This window comes from Myxocyprinus asiaticus, chromosome 10 (genome assembly GCF_019703515.2).
Source record: "Myxocyprinus asiaticus isolate MX2 ecotype Aquarium Trade chromosome 10, UBuf_Myxa_2, whole genome shotgun sequence".
NCBI classification, from domain to species: domain Eukaryota; kingdom Metazoa; phylum Chordata; class Actinopteri; order Cypriniformes; family Catostomidae; genus Myxocyprinus; species Myxocyprinus asiaticus.
Window position 1 is genome coordinate 20000076 of NC_059353.1, and position 23432 is coordinate 20023507.

The 23432-nt window shown below is 39.4% G+C and overlaps 1 protein-coding gene across 4 annotated transcripts in view; it reads left to right on the plus strand.

Annotated features, from left to right (window-relative positions):
- LOC127446773 (mannosyl-oligosaccharide 1,2-alpha-mannosidase IB) overlaps positions 1-23432 on the plus strand; it is a 146281-nt gene that overhangs the window by 40454 nt on the left and 82395 nt on the right. For all 4 annotated transcript variants that reach the window (XM_051707965.1, XM_051707968.1, XM_051707967.1 and 1 more), the window contains one exon: positions 10843-11101. In XM_051707965.1, the coding sequence (XP_051563925.1) occupies positions 10843-11101 (259 nt within the window). The remainder of the gene's footprint in view (positions 1-10842; positions 11102-23432) is intronic.

Sequence of the window (23432 nt, forward strand, 5' to 3'; positions counted from 1 at the left end):
TCAAAAATTAACTATATCGGCCACCATATCGGTAATCAGTGAATTTTCCCCCTGTAAAATCGGTATCGGTCTCAAAAATCCCATATCGGTCGGGCTCTAGTTCAAGTCAGGGCTCTGGCTGGGCCACTCAAGGACATTCACAGAGTTGTCCCTAAGCCACTCTTGTGTTGTCTTAGCTGTGTGCTTGGGGACATTGACTTGTTGGAAGGTGAACCTTCGGCCCAGTCTGAGGTCCTGAGTGCTCTGGACCAGGTTTTCATTAAGGATACCTCTGTATTTTGCTACGTTCAGTTTCTCTTCAACTCTGACCAGTCCCCCAGTCCCTTGCTACTGAAAAACTCCCCCACAGCATGTTGCTACCACCACCATGCTTCACCGTTGGGATGGTATTGTGCAGGTGATGAGCAGTGCCTGGTTTCCTCCAGACATGATGATTTGAATTGAGGCCAAACAGTTCAGTCTTCGTTTATTCAGACCAGAGAATCTTGTTTCTCACAGTCTGGTTAGGGAATAAAAGTATTCCCTAACCCGTACATTTCCAAAATCTTAAAGTTAATCCCATTCTACCATATCAAATGCCTTTTCAGCGTCAAGTGAGATGGCAGCAACTGGAGTCTGACCATTCGCCACTGACCACATGATTTTGATGAACTGCCTAATGTTATCAGAAGAGCTACGGCCCGAATAAACCCCACCTGATCTAGATGTATAAGAGATGTCATAACTTAATCAGTTAGCCAAAATTTTTGACAATATTTTAACATCTAGCTGGATCAGGGAAATTGGACGGTAACTTTTACTCTCACTTGGATCTTTGTCCTTTTTAAGAATCAGACTGATCCGGGCTTGTGTCATGGTTGGCGGAAGCTTAACATTCTTTAATGATTCTGTATAAACTTCTAGCAAAAGTGGAGCCAGTTCTGTAGCATAAGAGCTAAAGAATTCAGTGGCAAAGCTGTCTGGCCCCACCAGCTGGCACGACAGCGCCAATTGGCGTCCATCCCTCCAAACTCAAACAGTCCATGCGTGCCTACGAGAACCCCCATGACAAACTTGCACTCAGATTCCTCAAGTCCGGTGTTTCTATACAAATTTTGTGATTCAAAATTACACTGCAAAGTTAATATATAAAACAAACTCCAGCCAATAGGCGGAATAAGCACAAAGAGCATGTAGATTCATCCATAAAACTGTCCTGAATGTGTTTTACTCTACAAAATAAACTTCAGCCGCTAGGCGGAACTAGCACAAAAAGAGTGCGCAGATTTCTGACAGTCAAGCAAATTTGCAGTGAGCTGGTCCACTCGACAGCAACATGAGTGCAAACAAATGGCTTACTCACTCCAATGACTTGCAAGAAATACTCGACGAAACAAACTCCAGCCAATAGGCAGAATAAGCACAAAGAGCGTGTAGATTCATCCATAAAACTGTCCTGAAGGTGTGATACACTACAAAATAAACTCAAGCCGCTAGGCGGAACCTGCACAAAAACAGTCAAGTGAATGTTCAGTGAGCTGGTCCACTCTGTACAATGTGAGTGTAACAAGATGACTTACTCCATTGATTTTATGAAGGACATCGCTTGCTGTGGGCATGTGAAGGTTTTATCTCAATTTGGCTGGGAATATCAGTGCAAAAGCAAACTTCCATTGATGTAAAAGTTTTTCATTCCTTGAATTGATCACGTTTCTCTCTCTAGTCGAATTCGCAAAGTCTGGGAACAAGAAAACGCTGTTTCCAAAAAAGCCTTCCTTTTCTCCTCGCCTCGCGTAACACAAGATCTTTATCGGATGATCTCAGAAATTTGGCCAGAATTGGTTGGACCTGTCTCCCTCCGCGGATCGATGACCAGGAACCCTGTGAGCTCGCTCGATTTCCAACTTAGGGCCTGCTATGTCGTTCAGATTCGGAAGGAGCCCATCCAGGAATTTCACCATAGCCTGTCCCTCTTCACCCTCAGGAACTCAGACGATACAGACGTTATTCCGCTGGCTACGGTTCTCCATGTCCTCCAACTTCTCCCAGACTTGCTCCAAATCCACCTTGGTCGCTAGCGGATTAGCTGATAATTCCCTCTCCGATGACTTCAGGTAATCTATCCGTTTCTCGACCTCCCCCACTCTTGTAACCACATCAGTGAACTTCGCCTCCACGGCAGTGATCGATCGACGTATCACAGCAAGATCCTCCAAGTCAGCAATGGCCTTCGTCAATATGGTCGACTCCCAGGCTTCAGCACGTAAGTGTCTTTTAATGTCTCCAGAGCCCAAGGATTTTGAATTCTTTGACATATTGTCCTCCTAGAACAGTTATGGAACAGAGTATATCGGATCCCACCGGTTTATGTCATTAAAAGTATTAAAACTAGCAATGTGCGCAGAAGCTTGCCGTTAACACGTCCGATCCTCGCATGGCTTGAACAGAAAACCCCAACATTACACATTCTTAAAATAAAGTAGTGATCCTAACTGACCTAAGACAGTGAATATTTTCTACGATTAAATGTCAGGAATCGTGTAAAACTGAGTTTAAATGTATTTGGCTAAGGCGTATGTAAACTTCTGACTTCAACTGTAATTTAAAGCATTTTAGCATAAGGCTGCAACATAAAATGTGAAAAAATGAAGGGATCTGAATACTCTGAATGCACTGTATAAGATTTTGGTCAAATCGCCCAACCCTACCGTATGCAATGGATTGGGCCTAGCATGTTAATTCAGCAACACTTTGATTTACCTAGGGCTAACTTTGTTTCAGTTGGGGTAATTAATTCAGACAAATGTTGACATGCTCCTAATTGCATGTTTGACATTATGTGCCTTCCATGAAATCACCCAGACGCTACCACAGATTTGAGAAGTTTTTAAAAGAGAGAGTGAGCTAGAGAAAGACTGAAGGCAAAAAAAAAAGAGAAAAAAGAAAATGAGAGGGGGCGAGTGGTTGAAGGCTGAGATTTGAAGGTGAATCCATTAGTGGAGCACTACAGTAGGGATTAGATGCCTGTACTCTAATGCTATGCAGAATGTTATTGGTGTTTATCGTAATTAGCACCGGCCCTTTGCTCATGTCCATCGCAGAGAGGCTTTAGTGCTCGCATCTTTTCAGCTTGCACAAACCGCTGCTGGCAGACAAGCCACATCAAAAATATATGCACATCAGCATCCAGTACGTCTTTTCTCTAATTACAGCTCTTATCCTTTAAAGGTTGAAGTAAGACAACGTGTCAGTTGTATATACCTTTTAAGCTAATGAAGCACTATGATGCAAAATAGTGGTTAAATATTGTCTATAATTTACTTGAGACAATGTAATGAAATACAACTAATGTTAACCCAGTTCAGGGGTTATCTGTTTAATTTGGGCATACTTTGAGGAACATGTTGGATATGCCATGTAATTTAAGACCTCTGAAGAAATGTGTGCTTTTTAGTTGATATAGGCTGCATTTTCTAAGGATTTGCCTCATCCACCCAGTCTCACTGTCACTTGGTGAATGTTTCGAGGCCATATAGAACAATAGATTAACCACCCTGAGATAACCCACATCACCTCAGGATATCACTGTCTGTGTCACTGTATCGGCCTGACCTCTTTTCCATTTAATTCACTTCTGCTCTCTCTTTAGTCTGGTGTGCTTCATTGATTCACAAGATTTAAAAATCTTCTGTCTCTCCACACTTATTCCTCTGTCCATATGTGTTTTCGTGGGGGTATCAGATTGCATTATATGATCTGTTTTTGCCTCAGTGGCACTGCATAACTGAGAGGTGACCAAGGGTACTCTGTTTCACATGTGGAGATGAAAATGCTTACAGTACCAACAGCTTTGCCGGATAAGCAGTTGAAAGTTGTAATCCTTGTCCAGCATTTTTCGATTGATTAATACTGATCTTTTAAAAAAAAAACTAAAGCAAGAGTTGATTGATATAAACCTTTTTGAAAAGATTTGCTTCCTCATGGTGTCCTCCAAATTCCAAACAGAATTTTTGTGCCTTTTGAAAGGCATTGCAGAAAGGGGATGCTATTTAAAAAGTCATTCAAAATGTAAGCAAAACACTGAATCCTTTCACGAAGGGCCCTTCCACATGGCCATTAGCAAAGTCTACATTTTATGGTCACTTCAAGTAATTTTACAGTTTATGATCATGTGATCCTGGGTGGTGTGAAATTGCATTAGGTAATTTAGGTATCTTTTATTGGGATTTTTAAAATACTGAGGTGCTTTTGCAAACCCAAAAAGCACGACCGTGGTTTACAGCAAAACTCAGGCAGCTTTGTCAGGCCAAAGAGGATGCTTACAGAGGTGGGGATAAAGTCTTGTACAATCAGGCCAGGAACACACTGAATAAGGAAATTAGAGTGGCTAAAAGAAGCTATTCTGATAAACTGAAAAACAAGTTTTCAGCTAATGACCCTGCATCAGTGTGGAGCGGCCTGAAAGACATGACTAACTTGAAGAGACCTTCCCCCAACACTGTAGGGAACCAACTACTGGCTGACGACTTAAATGTGTTCTACTGTAGATTTGAAAGGCCCAATCTCACACCCCACACCTGCTCTGACCTTCACTTCACACAAACATCAACACCTCCTGCAACCCCCCTCCTCCCCCCTCCTGCTACTCAACCTGCACTTAAGATCTGTGAAGAAGAGGTGTGCCGTGTCTTCTGAAAACAAATGACAAGGAAAGCACAGGGCTCAGATGGTGTTTCAACTGCTTGTATAAAATCCTGTGCTAATCAGCTGGCCCCCATCTTCTCACTGATCTTCAATAGATCACTGGAGCAGTGTGAAGTCAAATGCTGCTTCAAATGCTCAATCATCATTCCTGTCCCAAAGAAACACAAAATCACAGGACTTAATGACTTCAGACCCATTGCTCTGACGTCTGTGGTCATGAAATAATTTGAGAGACTGGTGTTGGCCCACCTGAAGGACATCACTGGACCCTTTCTAGGTCCCCTTTAATTTGCTTATCGAGCAAACAGGTCTGTGGATGATGCAGTCAACATGGGATTGCATCATATCCTGCAACATCTGGACAGACCAGGGACATATGCAAGGATCCTTTTTGTGGACTTCAGTTCGGCTTTCAACACCATCATCCCAGCTATTCTCCAGACTAAATTACACCAACTCTCTGTTCCCATGTCTATCTGTCAGTGGATCACCAGCTTTCTGATGGACAGGCAGCAGCTAGTGAAATGGGAAATTCACTTCCAGCACCTGTACGATCTGCACTGGTGCTCCCCAGGGATATGTGCTCTTCCCCACTACTCTTCTCCCTGTATACAAATGACTGCACCACCAAGGACCCCTCTGTCATGCTGTTGAAGTTTTCAGATGACACTACTGTCATCGGCCTCATCTAAGATGACAATGAATCTGTATACAGGGAGGTTGAACAGCTGGCTCACTGGTGTAGTCAAAACAACCTGGAGCTGAACACACTCAAAAGAGTGGAGATGAGGCCCCAACATTGACCTCCCTCACCATTCTAAACAGCACTGTGGCAGCAGTGGAGTCATTCAGGTTCCTGGGCACTACCATCTCACAGGACCTGAAGTGGAAGACCCACATTGACTCCATTGTGAAAAAGGCCCAGCAGAGGTTGTACTTCCTTCGCCAGTTGAGGAAGTTCAACGTGCCACAGACGCTGCTGATACAGTTCTACTCGGCAGTCACTGAGTCTTTCCTCTGCACTTCAGTAACTTTCTGGTTTGGTGCAGCTACGAAATCGGATATCAGAAGACTACAAAGGACCGTTCGGACTGCTGGGAGGATTATTGGTTGCCCCCTGCCCTCCCTCCAAGAATTGTACACTTCCAGAGTGAGGAAAAAGGCTGGAAAAATCACTCTGGAACCCACTCACCCTGCCCACTACCTTTTTGAACTGTTGCCTTCTGGCCGACGCTACAGAACACTGAGCACCAGAACCGTCAGGCACAGAAACAGTTTCTTCCCTCAGGCTATCCATCTCATGAACAGTTAAAATTGCCCCATTGAACAATAATTAATGTGCAATACACAGCTGAGTCTATTTATATTTATCCAACATACCATACCTCTTCTGCCATTACATTCCCTTGCTTCTGTATATAACAGATTGTATTTGTATATTGTACGTGTGTGTGTGTGTGTGTGTATGTATGCATGTGTGTGTGTGTGTGTGTGTGTGTGTGATATATATATATATATATATATATATATATATATATATATATATATATATATATATATATATATATATACACACACACACACACACACTACTGTGCAAAAGTTTTAGGCATTTGGGAAAAAGTTGCATAGTGAGGATGTCTTCAAAAATAATGCCATAAATTGTTTTCATTTATCAGTTAACGTCATACAAAGTCGAGTAAATATAAAAAAGCTAAATCAATAATTTGGTGTGACTACCTTTACCTTCAAAACAGCACCAATTCTCCCAGGTACACCTGGACACAGTTTCTCCTGGTTGTTGGCAGATAGGATGTTCCAAGCTTCTTGAAGAACACAGTTCTTCTATCCATTTCAGCTGTCTCAATTGCTTCTGTCTCTTATTGTAATCTTAGACTGACTCAATATTCAGTGTGGGTCTCTGTGGGCTCCCTGTTCTTCTATTCTATTCTTTTTGGAAAATAAACGTTTTGGAGTCTAAAATGTATATTTCCTGTTGACACACTAAAGCTGAAAATATAAATAACCACCTTAAGACAAATGTTTTTGTGAAGCACCTTATGTGCCTAAGAATTTTTCACATTAGTGTGTGTGTGTGTATGTATGTATATATATATATATATATATATATATATATATATATATATATATATATATATATATATATATATAATATAATATGTGTGTGTGTATAGTCCTATTGTGTATTTCTATATATACTTTATTTTCTATTCACTTTTTTTTTTATTCAATTTTTTTATTATCTCTGTCTTGTTGCTGTATTGTTTGTGTACTGGAAGCTCCTGTCACTAAGACAGTGAAAGCATACTTGGCAATAAAGCTGATTCTGATATCAATGTGAAATATACCTTAAATATTTATATTTAATGTTTGTTTTTACGAAGTGATAGATGGAGAGACAACCCAAATTTAATTACAATTAATTTAGGTCAAAAATGCTCTCCGGTGGTAGCTGACATGCGCATGAGTTGGTTTACAACAAAATTGCAATTATTTTACGTAATTGAGTAGTTGCATATCAAGTATAACTCGGTTTAATTTATTTTTAATTAAATTTGGGTTGTCTCTCCGTCTATTGGATATATAAGTTATTAGTGGTCATCTAAACCTTGGAACATTTTGTGTTTGTCTTTTTTTTTTTTGTTGTTGTTTTTACTTCCAGGTACTATAGGAAATCAAACTAAACTGACGTAATTTAACATCTTATTTCTATAGGGCCAGTTAAAATATTCTGACTGTACATTAAAATAGCACCTTACTGAGGTGGGACTGATTTAGTGAAAATGTTTGTTCCATGACCTAACAGATATTAGTCAATCATAGAGATGACTTAAATAATCAAAAGTTATTAAATTATTTTATTATTTGTATCAGGATTTTAATGATTTAAGTCATCTCTGTGATTAGACTATCTGAAGGCAAACATGGTCAGTACATTTCCTAGTATCAACCCTCATTAGAAAATAGATAACACACAGACAACATTTTTAAATAATTTGTTTATTCTTTATATATTCTACATTCTACTTGCCCTGGTACTTACCATTCTTCTATTGTGGCATTTGTAATGGCATAACCAAAGGTAAGACTATGGATGGCTCCTCACTACTGTGGTAATGAGTAAAATAAAATAAAATAATAAAATATAAATGATATTGCATAAATTCTAACTGAGAGATCTCTGCTCACTCAGGTTTTAATGATCTAAGCTACTTGGATCTCTTTGCCAGCCGTGGGCGGTCCCTTTCCACTTTTGATGTCATAAGGGGCTGCAAACCTCAGCGGCTCATTCGGGGACACTGTTTTTTGTTAATGGGGAAAGGAAAGAAATGAGGGGATGGTCTTTTACCATATTTTGTGGTTGTCTACACACACTGGGGACACAATTATGTTCAAAAAATTGAAAATGTGGATTTTGCATAATATGTCCCCTTTAATATGAAATTTTGTTACAGTTAACCGTGATACATTTTAGTAAGGGTGATGTGTAGTTTAGAAAGCCTTGTATGTAATGCTGGTGCCATGGCACAGTGTTGTCTCTTTTCCTCATCAGTGGTATTTAGAATGTAAGGGTCTAACCATTTCAGATGTTTGAGCTTCAAAGTAAAAAAAAAAAAAAAAAAATGTAAATGGGTCATGAAAGTTTTGTGGTCTGCGCCGCGATATAGAGTGAAGGCTAATTAAGTTTAGAAAGTGACAAGCTTACCATATTCATGCTCCACATACAGGATCCTGTCTTTGGAGTGCTCATATCGAGGGAAGCCTGTTGACTCGCATATGCACCTGCACCCTACAGTGATAGCACACAGCAGATAATTTGCGCGAGTAGGTGTGTAACGGTATGAGATTTTCACTGTATGGAAACAGTCACAAAAATACCTAGGTATCATGGTATTTTGGTGCATTGCAAATATTAGCAGTTTCAAATTTAGTTGGTGATTCAGGTTTGAAGTGTTTCCTGCCTGAGCCGACAATTTCTTGCGACAAAACCTTACAAACTGAGAAATATTGATGGTGTTTTGTGAGTCTTTAACATACCCAAAGTATTCCCACACAGAAGATTTTAACCATTTTATTGGATGAAATAATGGTTCAGGATTCTAGATGTCTGTGTGCTGCTGCACTTGCGACACACGTGTGTTGCCTTTTAAATTAAGTGATGGTTGAATGTAAAATGAGGAAGTTGCAATTTATAGATTTTACCGGGTTTCAAACACATTGCGCGGGTGCGTGTGTCAGATTAAAAGCGTATTTGGCACTTAAACACCGAACATGAAAGTCATTGAATTTGCTTCTGTGGCGGCCCAAATGAAATTTCAGGCCGTCAAAGAAAATTCAGTGATATTCATCTCGCGTTCTAGAAAATTTTAAATGCAGGAAAAACCCTGTTAAAGTCACACAGAGTAATATATTATGCAATATTTGAGGCTTTTTTTTTTTTTTTTTTTTTTGCCACAGCAATATTTACAGCTGAAAGCAGATGTAGCAGTGATGGATGTCTTTGAGTATGGTGTAGAGCCTGACTGATATGGGATTTTTGAGACCAATACCGATTTTAGAGGGGGAAAATTCACCGATTACCGATATGGTGGCCGATAGTTAATTTTTGAGCTGGAATGAAAACAGACCCTTTCTATGTGGCTTGTGCACCGACATGACTATGTAAAGGTACTCAGAAGACTTTTTTCTTAAATATTTTGTATTTAAGAATATTTGACATTATTATACATTGTCAACAAATTCTAGAAATGAACACTGAGAAAATAAAGAATAAATTAAAATTATAGCTAAATAAAAATCAGTACTGTATGTTTAGTTTCAGTAAATGGCTGACCATTAAAATAAAGAATAAATTCAAATAAAATAAATAGCTAAATAAAAATCAGTAGTACTGTTTAGTATCAGTCAAATGCTGACTATTTTAATACTGCCAGTCAATTGGGGGCAGGTTGGAGTCAAGAGATAAACAGCGGCAGCGGTGTTACACTGTATTCTGGTATACACGTTCAGGGGAATCTTTCAATGGTGAAAACCAGACTTTTAAATATTACATTTTGTAAATGCAATGACTGGAATTGTTTGGTTGAAGGGGGCAAACTGCGAATCCTGAGTAAAACAGTTTGGTGAATACATGTTTACACATTAGCTTTCACTCAGCTGACAATGTATGAAAGTAGCTACGTGGTTAACTAGTTAGCTATAAGCTCGTTGTCACGGAGAGTAAAAGATGGACTTTATTTACTATCCAGCATTGCATCTCACCAACTAGGTAACAACGTAGCGTGAAATCAACACCCAACAGACACAATCCACCACCACACTGTTGTCTGCTGATCTGCAAAAAGATGCTGTGATGTTTACCTTTCAATCTGCTACTTTACTGACTGCACTGACGAACTATAGCTGGCTAACAGCAAACAGATGTGATAAACATGAGTGACATGGTTGTCAGGGACAGGGAAAATGTTATATTAGTTATACTGAAAAGGGAAAATTATGTGGTCATTGTTTATTAACTTTCCAGTATGTATTTCACAAACTAGTTTACCGTGAAGACAACGCTTGACTCCACACCGCTTAACTTCGCACTGTCTGCAGAGCCACCGTCAGCTCAGCTCTGTAAACGAGAGTCGGAGCATGCTCTGCTGGACAAACTACGTTATGACACCAATTCTATGTCACCCCAAGCATTGTTTTCTGCATTATATGTTCTGAAAAAAAGTTTTCATATCTGCGTATATCGGAAAACATACACGCTGATACGATATATCTGTGAAAGGCTAATATTGGCCGACTGATAAATCGGTCGGGCACTAGTAGGGTGTTCAAATGGCCACATATGAGAGGATATTGCCTTGCACCATTCAAATGCTATGCCCTTCAGAGTAAGTAGTGAATAGTGAAACTCGCTTTGAAATGGCATTTGCTCTATTTATTCATGTTTTGTGATTGGCTCATATTGAAAAACAAACATATGAAATTACTTGGATGAATAATGTCTGGATGCCAATATATCAGATATCTGTTATACTTGCCAATGAATAGTGCCAATAACTGATAATTCACAGTATTAGTTTCTAAATGAAATGCAATTAAAGTAACTGTTTGTTAACCTGATATTTGGCTGTGGCCCTGCAGGGAGGAGGAGGAGAGTCTTCGTGACAAGATCCGGGCAGATCATGAGCGGGCGCTACAGGAAGCCAAGGAAAAGCTTCGCAAGTCCAAAGAGGAGCTGAAGGCAGAGATCCAGACAGAGAAGACCAAGGTGGCTGAGGACCTGAAGAAGAAAGATGGGCCCAAACCACTGCCTCCAGTACCCATGCCCAAACTGGTAGGGGTCAACGATGGTGACCCAGGGAACCCTGACATCAAGGAAAAGAGGGACAAAATCAGAGAGGTGAGAGGAATGTGCATGAACATGGTTTTAAAGAGGATAGATCATCGCAGTTAAAAATAATAATGTGTTTGCGTTTATGGGTTCAAATTTATTCTGCCCTTTTTAAAGTGGGTGTGCTTACAAACTTAAGTTAATTATCTCACAATGTTAGCAACTTTCTTTTTTCTGTAGATAAATTGCCTTTGTCATGCTTTGGTTACAGATGGTCTGAAATTGTTTTTCTTCTCACACGTAATTACTTTGTACCATTCCTTTTTTTAAATGGAACAGTTTTGTCCCATTTAATCTGTGTTGCCTTTGAATCAAAATTGGGATCTCTACAGGTATAATTATCAGCTTTTGAAAATAGGATCCAATCTTGAATGAAAATTACTTTGAGACTTAGCCACTGGTTGATTTGTGCCTGACTGGGAACAGAATGTCTTAGGGCATTTTCAGACCTGTAGCTCGTTTGATTTGTTCCGAAACAGGGGCTAAAATTGTTACGTTGCATTTTCTTCTTGATTCGGTTTGCTTTTACAAGGCAACATTTCAAAATAGACCAAAACTTTGTCAATAAAAGTCACATGTAAGCAACCTGTCCCCTTATTGGTCAGAATGTTTGTGGTTAATATTATATACCTGTAAAAATGTGTAAACCGTTACACATTTTAGAGTGCTTTTTATGTCACGCCTATGCAAAAGGTTACCGCATGGCACAGAATGCGTGTTCCAGTTAGAGGTTGCACTGCATATACACTTTATTCGACATACAGATGATTTGAGTTGTAAAATTTACGTTGTGGTTGTTTTTATCTGTCATTAGTTGCTTTTGCATTATTTCAGTATTGAAAAGTGCCATTCTCACAATCAAAGAGCTCGCTCTTGCACATGCACACATACACATGCACACATACACACGCACACACACACACAAACAGCAGAGTAAAGCCATGGGAAGAATGTAATTTCTTTTTTTTTTATCTGTCAAAAAGTTGCTGACCCCATCCTACCTGTGTTCTGCTACTATCTGAGAGAAGCAATCGTACTAAAATTATCTCAGTTATTATTAAACAACTCCTATTTTAAACCTGAAGCTATATCCAATATAGTCGCTAAAAGGCAATATGTGTTTTGATTAGTAATTACAGTGAAATGCTGACCTACATATGTCTTTTCCAAAGATCCTTCTGGTATGTTCATGGTTTTTATAGGGATATTGTTTGGTCCGTTGGGTCAGATTGCATTCCCACAACAAGCGAACCACTCCAGGTTTAATTTGCAATCGGTCTGATACCACCTTGTCTAGGTGGCCTCGGACCGATTGTTTTGATGCGAATCTGAGTGTGATTGCCGTGTTCATGTATGCCTAAACGAACTGAACTGAGAAAACACACCAGGTAACAATAACAAATGATCCAAAGAAGCTAGGTGTGAAAACGCTCTTAAAACACTGGAACTATTAAAGATTTCTGTTGCTAATGTAAGGCACATTTTGTTTTCCACTGCTCAAGATATACCACAGAATTTGCTTTACTGTGTGTGCTAGACAACTATGACACGAACTTTGTCTGTTCCTAAATTAAGCTGATGCAGATTGGAAAACAGAAATTAATGGTTCTTGCTAAGGCATTATTAGTATTGTTCATACTTGTGTTTGGAGATTTGAACAAACCCCTAATCCTAAATATTAAACTTTAACGCAGCTTGCACTGTTTTCTATAGTCAGTTTTTTTTTTTTTTTTTAATTTATGTTTTGATAGCCATTTACACTTACAACCTCATATCATGGATGGGCAACTTTGAAGGTGATGAACGCTAAGCCTTACTCAATTTCCTCGTTGTGGGTAACCTATGCACAAATAATGCAGTGTGTCTAAATGTATTTCAAATGGACAATTTTATCTTCAATTGACAAGCAGTACTACTTCAGTAATACATATTATCAAGAAAATTGTCTCATTTGTATTGTCTGTACATTTCCAACAAGGATCCTATTTTCAACCTCACCTCAGAAAACAGTTTAAGGGTGCTTATTCAAAAAGACATTCTAAATTGAAAGTTTTTATCATAAATGTGTGTGTGATTGGTAGTGATAGTTATGTTCTAGGGGTAATCAGTGTCATTGAGTATAAAGCTTGAACAGATTGTTTGAATAGAGCTTTTAAGTAATGAGCGTAATCTGCAGAGGCACATTGAGTCCTCAATGTATGTGAGGGAGTTTTTTTCTGTGTGCACTGTGGACATGTGTTTCCTACCTTCATTTAAATGAACTTTGGTGCCTGGACACGCATCATTCCAACTTCCTAAATCCATGAGCCTCCCTCCACCTTTGTCATTGCTTCATTAATTTGCATCACTGGTTGGTTTTACTGGTCATAGTGAGTGACCTCATTGGCTGCTGATGACACTCCTCTCAAAGACGGCGCTCACGCCCATTTTTTGTCAGTGAAATAACATGGAAACTGGACAGACATACCATGATAGACATTTAGTTTATTTTAACATTATTCTCATGTTGCTTTAAATTGCTAGCAGCTGTGTTTATTTCAGGACTAAAGAGCTGTTTTACAGATTAAGCAGAGCTTTTTCTCTGAATGTGTGAGTGTGTGTTGTTTTTTTTTTGTGCTAGGTGTCATCTAGGACAGTGTTTAATAGGCATGCCATAAAATATATATATATCGATTATTGATCGGCTATTTATTTTATCTATACTTTTTTGAGGCATCGATTATTTAAATTAGAAGCCAAATTTGCGTGCTTTCCAATTCACTGCAAATAGGTCTTCTGTTTAATGTTGTCTAGCGTAATAGCAATGGGAGACCACAAGTGGGACATATAACATTACTGAAGCTGTTTATTGGAAGGACAAGGCACAGTCCAAACTAAGTTGTGAATCTAGTCACCATATAATTTCAGCCTCAGACAGCATGCCCACGGACCGCTTGAAGTCTGTGCACTAACTGTTTTAGTACTACTCTACCATTTTAGTCAAAGGCCTGGCTATGCAAGACTAGTCACCACCATACGCACAAAAGCTACAAAGGTTTTTGTACTTCAAGAATGAAGAAAGTGATGTTGATGAGTTTGCAGGTTAGTGTGTGAAACTGGTGTAACTGCGCAAACAGAATGATTAGAAATTATTATGCAATTTAGATTTTCATTCTAGCTGTCAAACCACAAAAAGACATGCTTATAACTGAAAATACATTGTGTAGGCTATATGAAAGATAAATAAACACAATATATCATCCAGTGATGGCTAGAGTAAATAATCTTTGTCCTTTTGATAGTGATATGGGTCGAATTAAATGGGAAACTCTACGAGTTGCGCTCTGTGGCGATGCCGAATTTTAAGCAGCCTCAGGAGATGGTGAATGGCACTGCTGCCTTGCGGTGTGTGTGTGTACCTTCATAGAAAATGACTTTAGAATTTTAGAACACACCATGTCGTCCACCAGACGCGTCCAGTGTGTGACCCCCCCCCCCCCCCTTTAATTTACACTTTCTCTCACACTAAGTAGTGTTGAGAAATATGTTTGAAGAGACAAAAACTATTGTGCAATGAGCAACCCTATTTATATCTAAAAAAAATGTGAAATATATCGATAATCATCTGGAAAATGTTCTGATTATTGATGTTTGAAAAAGGCATAGATCCTAAGCCTAGTGTTTAAACTTTACTTTGCACACACCAAAAATGGTTGTATTCAGTTTTTCTCTTTCATATCCATGCGAAAACACTCATTCGAAGCCCTTTCTCTACATTTATGTCTAAAGCTCTATTTGAAAGAAGCCTTTCACCTACACACATAATGCTAAATATTAATTAGTTACAGGTTTCCCACATTTATGAACCTTCGTTCTTATTCAGAGGTGTTTTCCTCATTAATGCACTTACTGACCGAAGCAGAATCCTCCATTAATTGGGCTGTATGCAAGCCCAGGACATTTTTCTTTTTTTTTTTTTTTAATTATGTTTTTACTTAGACTTGTACACAAAGAGCATGCTTGTTTAAATCTATTGATTTCAGTGGGTGGATGGAAATCTGCTTGTTTAATCTCCAGAAAATGGTAAAAAAAAATAAAAAAAAATTACTCATTAATCACAAACGAGTGTGATTGGAGCATCGTGAACAGCCCTGAGAAAATTTACAGATGCCACTTGACAACGCCTTTTATGCGTAGCTTCAGAAGAGGTAGAGCAATAATTTACACATGAGTAATTACACTAAGAAACTTTGATTCTATGTAGCGAAGCCACATAATGGGAATTACTAGTATAACCACGGATAAATGTGTCCGGTAGTGGTCAAGGTAATTATACTGTTTTCCCCTGTTATTGTCTGTTTGCTCTAATATAGCGTTTGGTTCCTGTGTTACCACGAGACTTCCGTCACGCACAATCACGTGATGGACTAAGCCCCATATGCGGAAGTAAACAAGGTTATAAAAGAAGCCAGTAAAGTGGTGTTTACACACACTCACACTTGCACTTTTTGTATGGTACCGGTAAATGTTGTGATCACTGTTTGTTTGATGTTATTTAAATATTTAATACGACTTGTGTTTTTTTGTACAGCTTGTGTCTGCTCATATTATTTATCCTTATACATTCATAGTAGGAGAGTCAAGTCCCATAATTCTTGTGTAGCTATGCTAGTGGAGCGGAGCATTACAAGTTGTTAAAATGAAAATAAAAACATAGTATAAAGTTAAAGTATTTTATATGTGGTCAGATTGCCCAAATGTTGGTCGGGACATTTCAGATTTTCTGAAAGTTGGTAGGGACATGTATGGTTCAAACGCTGAATTAAAAAAATAAAATGCCGGAGAACTGCGAGTTGGGCGGCTCTTTTCAACTGTCAGTGCTAAGCCTTTATATACACCACAGGAAAGTTATTCCTTTTGCCTAAATGGTGCTTGTTTAACAAAACCAGAGTATATTATTCTCACGGTTGTTGTTATTGCATCATATATTTGGGTCAAGGGACAATGCCCATGTTCCCAGATGAAGGATGTCCTGACTCAATTTAAATTCTTATCACTTATCTCGCTCTCAATGGGGTGCGTGGGTCGTTGTGCATGACACCATGGAGACTACGCATGTGGAGGCTCATGCTACTCTCCACGATCCATGCACAACTTACCACGCACCCCATTGAGAGCGAGAACCACTAATCGCAACCGAGCCAATTTGGTTGCTTAGGAGACCTGGCTGGAGTCACTCGGCACACCCTGGATTCGAACTCGCGACTCCAGGGGTGGTAGTCAGCGTTGATACTTGCGCCTTTCCGGCCCCGCCTGTTCGGACCTGGGAGGGTGACAAGGGGAGGGAAAAAACAACAACAACAACAACAAAATGAGGCAAAGGCCAACACAGAGCGACAGCGGGAGAGAGAGACGAGAGAGAGAAAAATAAACGTACTCACTGGTTCTCTGATACACCATAGCCTGGTCCTCGGCCACTCTTCCACCCTCTAGTGGACGACAGCCACGCCTCCCCGGGCAGATCGGAGGCAGTCCTCCATCCCCTTGTTGATGGAACGCCCCGCTGTGTTTTCGGTGGATGGAAGGGGGCTCCCCTGCCCCTGGCAGCGGTTCTCCCGATCCAGGCAGTTGGCCAGGAGCCCCTCCCTGCACACGGTTGGTGGTCCTCTCGACCCTGCCGTGTTTTAGTGGCTGGTAGGGGTCTCCTCCGCCCCTGGCAGCAGCCCTAACCGCTCCAGGCAGTCGGCTAGGAACCCCTCCTCCCCTCGTGGTCGGTGGCCATTCCTCCGCTCACAGGCGGCCGGGCTCCTCTGTCCCCCGGCGGATGGCCACGGCTGCTCCGTTGGGGTGGAAGGTAGTGGCGAGGACTCTACTACGGTGCATCCCTCCTCCTTCCCGGGTTGCGGCACCAGTGTAATAAGGTAAAAGGGAAAGGCGAGGACCGGCTTAACAAAAATAATAATTTAATGATTAACTTAAACAAAAAGACAAACACATGCTGGGCAGCTGCCCGTAACACTCTCTCTCTGGAACTGCCGCCTCTGGTCGCCTTTATCCCTCTCGAGGGCTTGATTAGCCTGATTAGGGGCCGGGTGTGCAGCATTACGACCCGTCCCCGCCCTCCTCCCTGCCACAGTCAGCAAATTAAAAAGCACCTGATAAGAGCTGGTTTATTGCCTAAAGTATAATGTAAAGTCTTTAAAACAACACCCATTTAGTGTTCGCCAAGTGAGTAGTTATGAATTAGTTTGATTTCTTTTTCAGCACGGAATGTCAAAAGTGTGCCAAAATATTTATTTATTTATTATTTAAGCGTCTCAAGAACAAACATACAGTATTCTTCTAATTTATTTTCTCCCTGCAATACAGGCAACATGTATAATAAATAATATGTACCTGCATTTCAACATGTTCACATACTTTGAACTCGTTTTTAATGCTATAGTAATTTAATAAATACATTTGAATACACAAATTGCATTGCTTTTATTTATTTGTGAATGTATAATTAGCATTTTGACTGTATAGCCTACTCGCAGAACAGTGCAGACACCAATGCAAAACTATAAATGCAAACCAACGCGCTGTCCATTACACGGAGCCTACGCCGTATGTTCGACACAGAACCGTAAATTAGCCTTTAGCTTTAAACAGCACACCCTTGGACTGCCAACAGTGTATTCATTGACTCTCTGATGCATATTGTGCACAAAAATGGCAAGCACTGACTAAAATCGGCAGTTCCAATCTGATTGACTGACTCTCTTGCTGTGAAAATATGGAGCTTTGTGCTGCTCTCTTACTGTTAATATTGGCCGGGTCAGTATTAGCCCTGCAGCATCCAGAGATCTGAAGAGCATCAAAGGGCAGGTTCAAGGTTGACCACATGCCCAGAAGATGAGATGGGGAGAAGGTGAGAGTGTACGCAGCAGTCAAAGTCACTGAGGAGAAGATTGTGTCTGTGTGTAGGTGTGTGTGAAAATATAAATGCAATAAAAGAATCATTGCTGGACACAACACCTGAGGCAACATTACTTGAGGGACAAGTTTGACTGAGAACAGACCAAAATGTAACTAATTTTTCACTATAAATCTTGACATCTGCAGTCTCCTTGGCAATCAAGATTTCAAGCTCGATTATACTTTCTAGTGCTTTGCGCATGCGTCAACCGCTAGGAAGTGAAATCGAGCTTGAAATGATTATTCCTTGAGACTGCAATGGCAAGCTGTACAGTTAAAAATGAGTCACTTCAGAAGACATTGATTAAAACACTGGAGTCATAGATTTATCTTATGCCGACTTTGTGCTTTTTGGAGATTAAAAGTTTTGGTCACCATTTACTTGCATTTGTTGGAGCTACTAAGCTGAGATTCTTATAAAAATCTTCGTGTTCTGCAGAAGAAAGTCATACACGTCTGTGATGGCATGAGGGTGAGTAAATTATGAGAGAATTTACATTTTTTAATTAAGACAGATTGTTGTTCAGATTAGTTGATTTAGAAAACATGTACCTTACCTGTGACTTGGGTCCATTTCTTGAAGTCTTCAAAAATCCAGTGCACTGAGAGAGACAGAGGCTCTTTTTGGCAAGATGGGGACCTTGAACACCAGTTGAATGGCCATTATAACTGAATTAGTTGAATGATGGGTTATACTTGACATGTCAGATGTTGGTGCAGTAATTTCTGGGTGTGATGTTTAAAGGCTATCTCTAACAGAAGAACTGTCCTCGGGTCTTTTAGAGTCAGAATGCTCTAAGGCAATTTATCACCTTGCCTGGCCTGTATTGTGTCATATAATTTACTGCAGGTTGAGAATCTGTCTGGGTGGACATGTTATAGTACTTTAACCTGCAGCTCTTCTGCATTATGGGAGGAGTCTAAATCAATCACAGCTACTCGGGCCGTCACCGAGGGCAACTGGTAATTGGAGTCGTAATGCTTTACACTTTTAGAGCGGCAGCAGCGTTCTTATTTGACCTCTGTTTGGACTCTTCACAGTTTCTCGTCTCTGTCGGTTTGGAGTTCAGTTTAGCTGCACTGAGAGATATGTGAATGCACTGCATATGCCTGGTGATGGTTAATACTAATTAATGCAGCTCCCCCTAGAGAAAACTGTGGAGGACTTTGTCACACTCTGAGTGTGTGTTTGGTGTTGTTTGTTCTTGGTGCTGTGTGTTCAAGCACTGAAGTAATTAGCTGACCAGGTGGAACCTCACCATCCTCAGCAGTAGCTGATGGCACGATAGACATCGGATTTTCTATGCATGTCTTTAGAAGATTTGTTTACTTTCATGCAACACAAAAGGCTACACTGTAAACCCGAATAAGTTGGCAGAACTCAAAAAAATTTAGGTAATCAGTTGCATAACATTTTTTAAGTTAATAAATTACATGTTTAAGTAAGCAGAACTGTCAGATTTTGATTTTGTGCTAATGCGTGTTGATTTTTTTCTTAACTTGAAATATTGAGTAAACTAACTCATGCATTTTAATGGTACTTTAAATGTAACTCTTTGGCTGAACTTAAAATCACCACGTAGGCTCAAATTAAATATGTAATGTAGAGGAAACCTAGCTAGCTTGTACTAGCTAGAACAAACTAGTGAAGTGAGCGTTTGCATGCTGAATGCATGCTAATTAGATTAACCATGCTTTGATTAGCTTAGGAATTGCTCAAGTATATCAGTATACTGTAGAACGATCCAATATTGTACCTGTCCTCAAGCTAATCTCAAACACCACTATTCACCATAATGATAACCCCCCAAAAACTTTAACATGACAAAAACTCTTCTAAACAGCACAACGAAACATTAAACACCAACAAGTATCTCCCTTTACATTCATCTTGCACAAAGACACACATAACACTGTAAATTTAGAGACAAATTCATTAAACTCAAAATATTAAACAATTCAGGTTACTTAAAAGGTGCAAGTTTTGTGAACTCAAAATAAAAAGTTCTAAATACTCATCAAGGTTAATTTATTTGAACTAATTTGTATGATTAAAATTTTCCCTACTCAAAACAATTAATTATTTTGAGCATTAGGGTTTACAGTGTATAGGTCACATTCACCCTTCTACAGCTACATTTCTCAGGCAAAGAAGGCATGGACAGATGTGAAGCGTGCGTGAAACCCACATGTGCTATATACAAAGGACTGCCCGTCACAGGGGAAACCGCCAAACAAAGCAACTTGCTATGGGTCATCAAATTCACTGTTCGTAATTCATTAAACTTGAATATTTGCATCTAATTTTGCCTCGCAGGAGTCTCTCTTCAAATTGTAATATTTGGTTCTGAACCATGGACTTCTAAACTTTTCTCAATTTTTACCTCTAGTTTTATTCAGATTAAATTATTTGTAAGTATATAGTCTAATTATGGTCCTTTTCAGTCACTTGTTTCCCAGCAAGACGTAATGCAATCATATGCGGACTTACAATTATATTGTTGTTCTTGACAGATACCTTTAGTGAAAACTTAAACAGGTAGTTAAAGGGCAGTTCATCATTACTCACCCTCAAGCCTGTATGAATTTCTCTCTTCTGAGGAACACAAAATGAGATGTTAGGCAGAATGTTAGTCTCTGTAACCATTCACTGTCACTGCATCTTTTTTCCATTAAATGTAAATGAATGGTGACTTATATTTTCCCCTACATCTCCTTTTGAGTTCTGCGGAAGAAAGTCATACAGGTTTGCAACAACTTGAAAGTGATGTAGTAATGATAGAATTTTCAATTTTGTGTGAGCTATCCCTTTGATTACAAGATAATACTCTCCAGTTACATAAAAAAATTGTTGTTTTGTCTTGACAAAATGCATCAAGAAAATCCTGAGACCCTTGCTACTAAATAGTTATGTATATTGAAAACCGATATGTATATTAAAGATACAAGTTATATGTATTTTATTAATGTAATAGTATAAATATTATTATGTATATATATTATAATATACTTATTAAAATTGATTCACATGGCGGAAAAAATACCTACATATGTCAGATGGAACTCTGGAGAGATTGAGTTGAGAGATGTAACAGATGTTTAAGCATAACTCTTCAACTGGCAGCTTAGTTTTGGTAGCATTACACGAAGCATTTTTGCTATTTCTGCCTTTCTTGTCACAGGTTCTATAATATGAGGGAACGACATGATGTCACGAGGCAAAACTAGATTGCACCAACATCACGGGCTTGCAGTGTTGACAGCTTAGTTGATTATAAACAGGAGCAAAAGTTTTATCGCATTGCTTACTTAGAGGCAAGGTGTAATGTAGGGCTGTGCAATAAACGATCTCGATATTTATTGCGATTTATAAAATCCATGATATCGATGATAAGTGAGTAAATTTTGATATTTATTCTGTGTTCTACATCAGATGATCAGGTGTGTGTTGCTAAAAACGCAAGCAGTTCAGCTTTCTCAGACTGTATGAGGTTGCTAATGTTAGCTGCCTTGCTAACGATTAGGCTACGTCAGTCACCACAGTCCAAGTCCGGGTCCGGACCCCGGATTGATTACGTCCGGTCAGCTAGACGTCATGACGACAGTTGCGCCCTCTCACTGGCTCTAGTGAGCAGCGCGACAAAACAACAGTGTTGTGTACATCAGATCTGATCTTTCTGTGCAGTATTCTTGAAAATTTTTCTTTAACACATAACACGCTTCATTTATGCCCTGTCCCGCTCTGCACGCGTTGCCTCTTTTCCCAGCATGTGAGTAGACTTGAGGTGCCGTATAATTTAACGTGGTTCCAGAGCGCCTTTAGACCATAACGTTTTTTCCTTCTAAATTTAGCTTTATTAATCAGCATGTTAAGAGCCTTGAATAATAAATAAATTGATTTATTTTCTGATTTTGTGAAACTAATCGGATGTCATCATCTCTGGCATGGATGACAAGGAAAGACAATAAAATTACTAGTTTGAAGCCTAACCTGTCTGTCTTTAATGAAAATATAAAAATGGTCCATTCAGACTTTAACATTTTCTAAATTTTCTCTCATGAGAGACCCCTGAACTCCCATACAGTATCATTCGTCAGTCACGAGCTTCTATGCCCCCAAGCTTGCTATCTGAATGTAACAAAATATGAAAATAATTTGATTGTAATAATTATATTCTGTCATTATGCTTCAAAATCTAACAGATCTTTTAACATCCAAATGCACTCGATTGATAAACTCTATAAAATATTTTTATATTTTGGTAGAATATCCCTCAGACACCACTGCTTTGGCAATCTCTGGGCCCCCAATGCAGTTTTGTATAGACTATTTTGAATATTTAAGATTTTTTTTTTTCCTATGCCAACTTGGAAATAAAAAAATGTGCAATGTACAAATGTGAATGTATATCGTGATAATTATCGATATCGAACGATATGAAAAAGTATATGGTGATAATATTTTTGGCCATATCGCCCAGCCATAGTATAACGCCTCCATTGCATGTCGATTTAACAGGTTTATGAAGGTTTATACACCTGTAACAACTTTAGTTCAGTAAATATGCACTTCCTCACTGCGCACACTTGCACAAAATTCAACAAGCCAAGTGTTCAATGAGCAAGGTGTACGAGAGAGAGAGAGAGAGAGAGAGAGAGAGAGAGAGAGAGAGAGAGAGAGAGAGAGAGAGAGCGCGAGGGAGGGGGGGACACAGTAGAGCTGATTTACTTGCACAGATTCTGGAATTACAGTTTGAATCAAAGACAAGATGATTGATTTGATTAATGGATTGGTTTGCTAATTGTCATCTACATGTTAAAGTGAATAAAAGTGTGTAGGAATTCTCCGCATTATGGACGTGGAACATGCGGAAATTATTAAAATTGTGCGCAATACCCACAATCCCACGGTAAATTTCAGGCCCTGCTGTATGTCGTACACTGCTGTGTTTGGCGTGCGACCTGAGTTTTCAGCTGGCAAAACTCATCCATGCTGAACTTTCTCAGTCTGAAGGATTGCCGTCACACTTCTCACACCCTTGTTCTACCGAGTGTTTGTCTGTCTTTCCTCTTGTTTCTTTTTTCCTTTTGTTCCCCGTTTCCTCATTTTTCTTTATTTTTTTTGAGGCATGTTGTATTCTTTCTTTTGTCTTTCTGTCTCTCTCTCTCCCCCTCCCTTCCTCACTCCAGAGTTGGCTTTGTGTCTGCTCTAGGAGTCTTTCCAGACAGAGTGATGTTATAAAAGGATCTCCCTCTCATGCTTTTCTCCCAGCACACAGTGGAAAAACCATCAGTGTGCCCCTTGTAATATGCCCAAGTGCTTTGTGGCTCCCTGGCAATCATGCACTAAAAAAAAAAAAAAGACCAACGATAATGAGAAGAAAAATCATATTAGAACGTT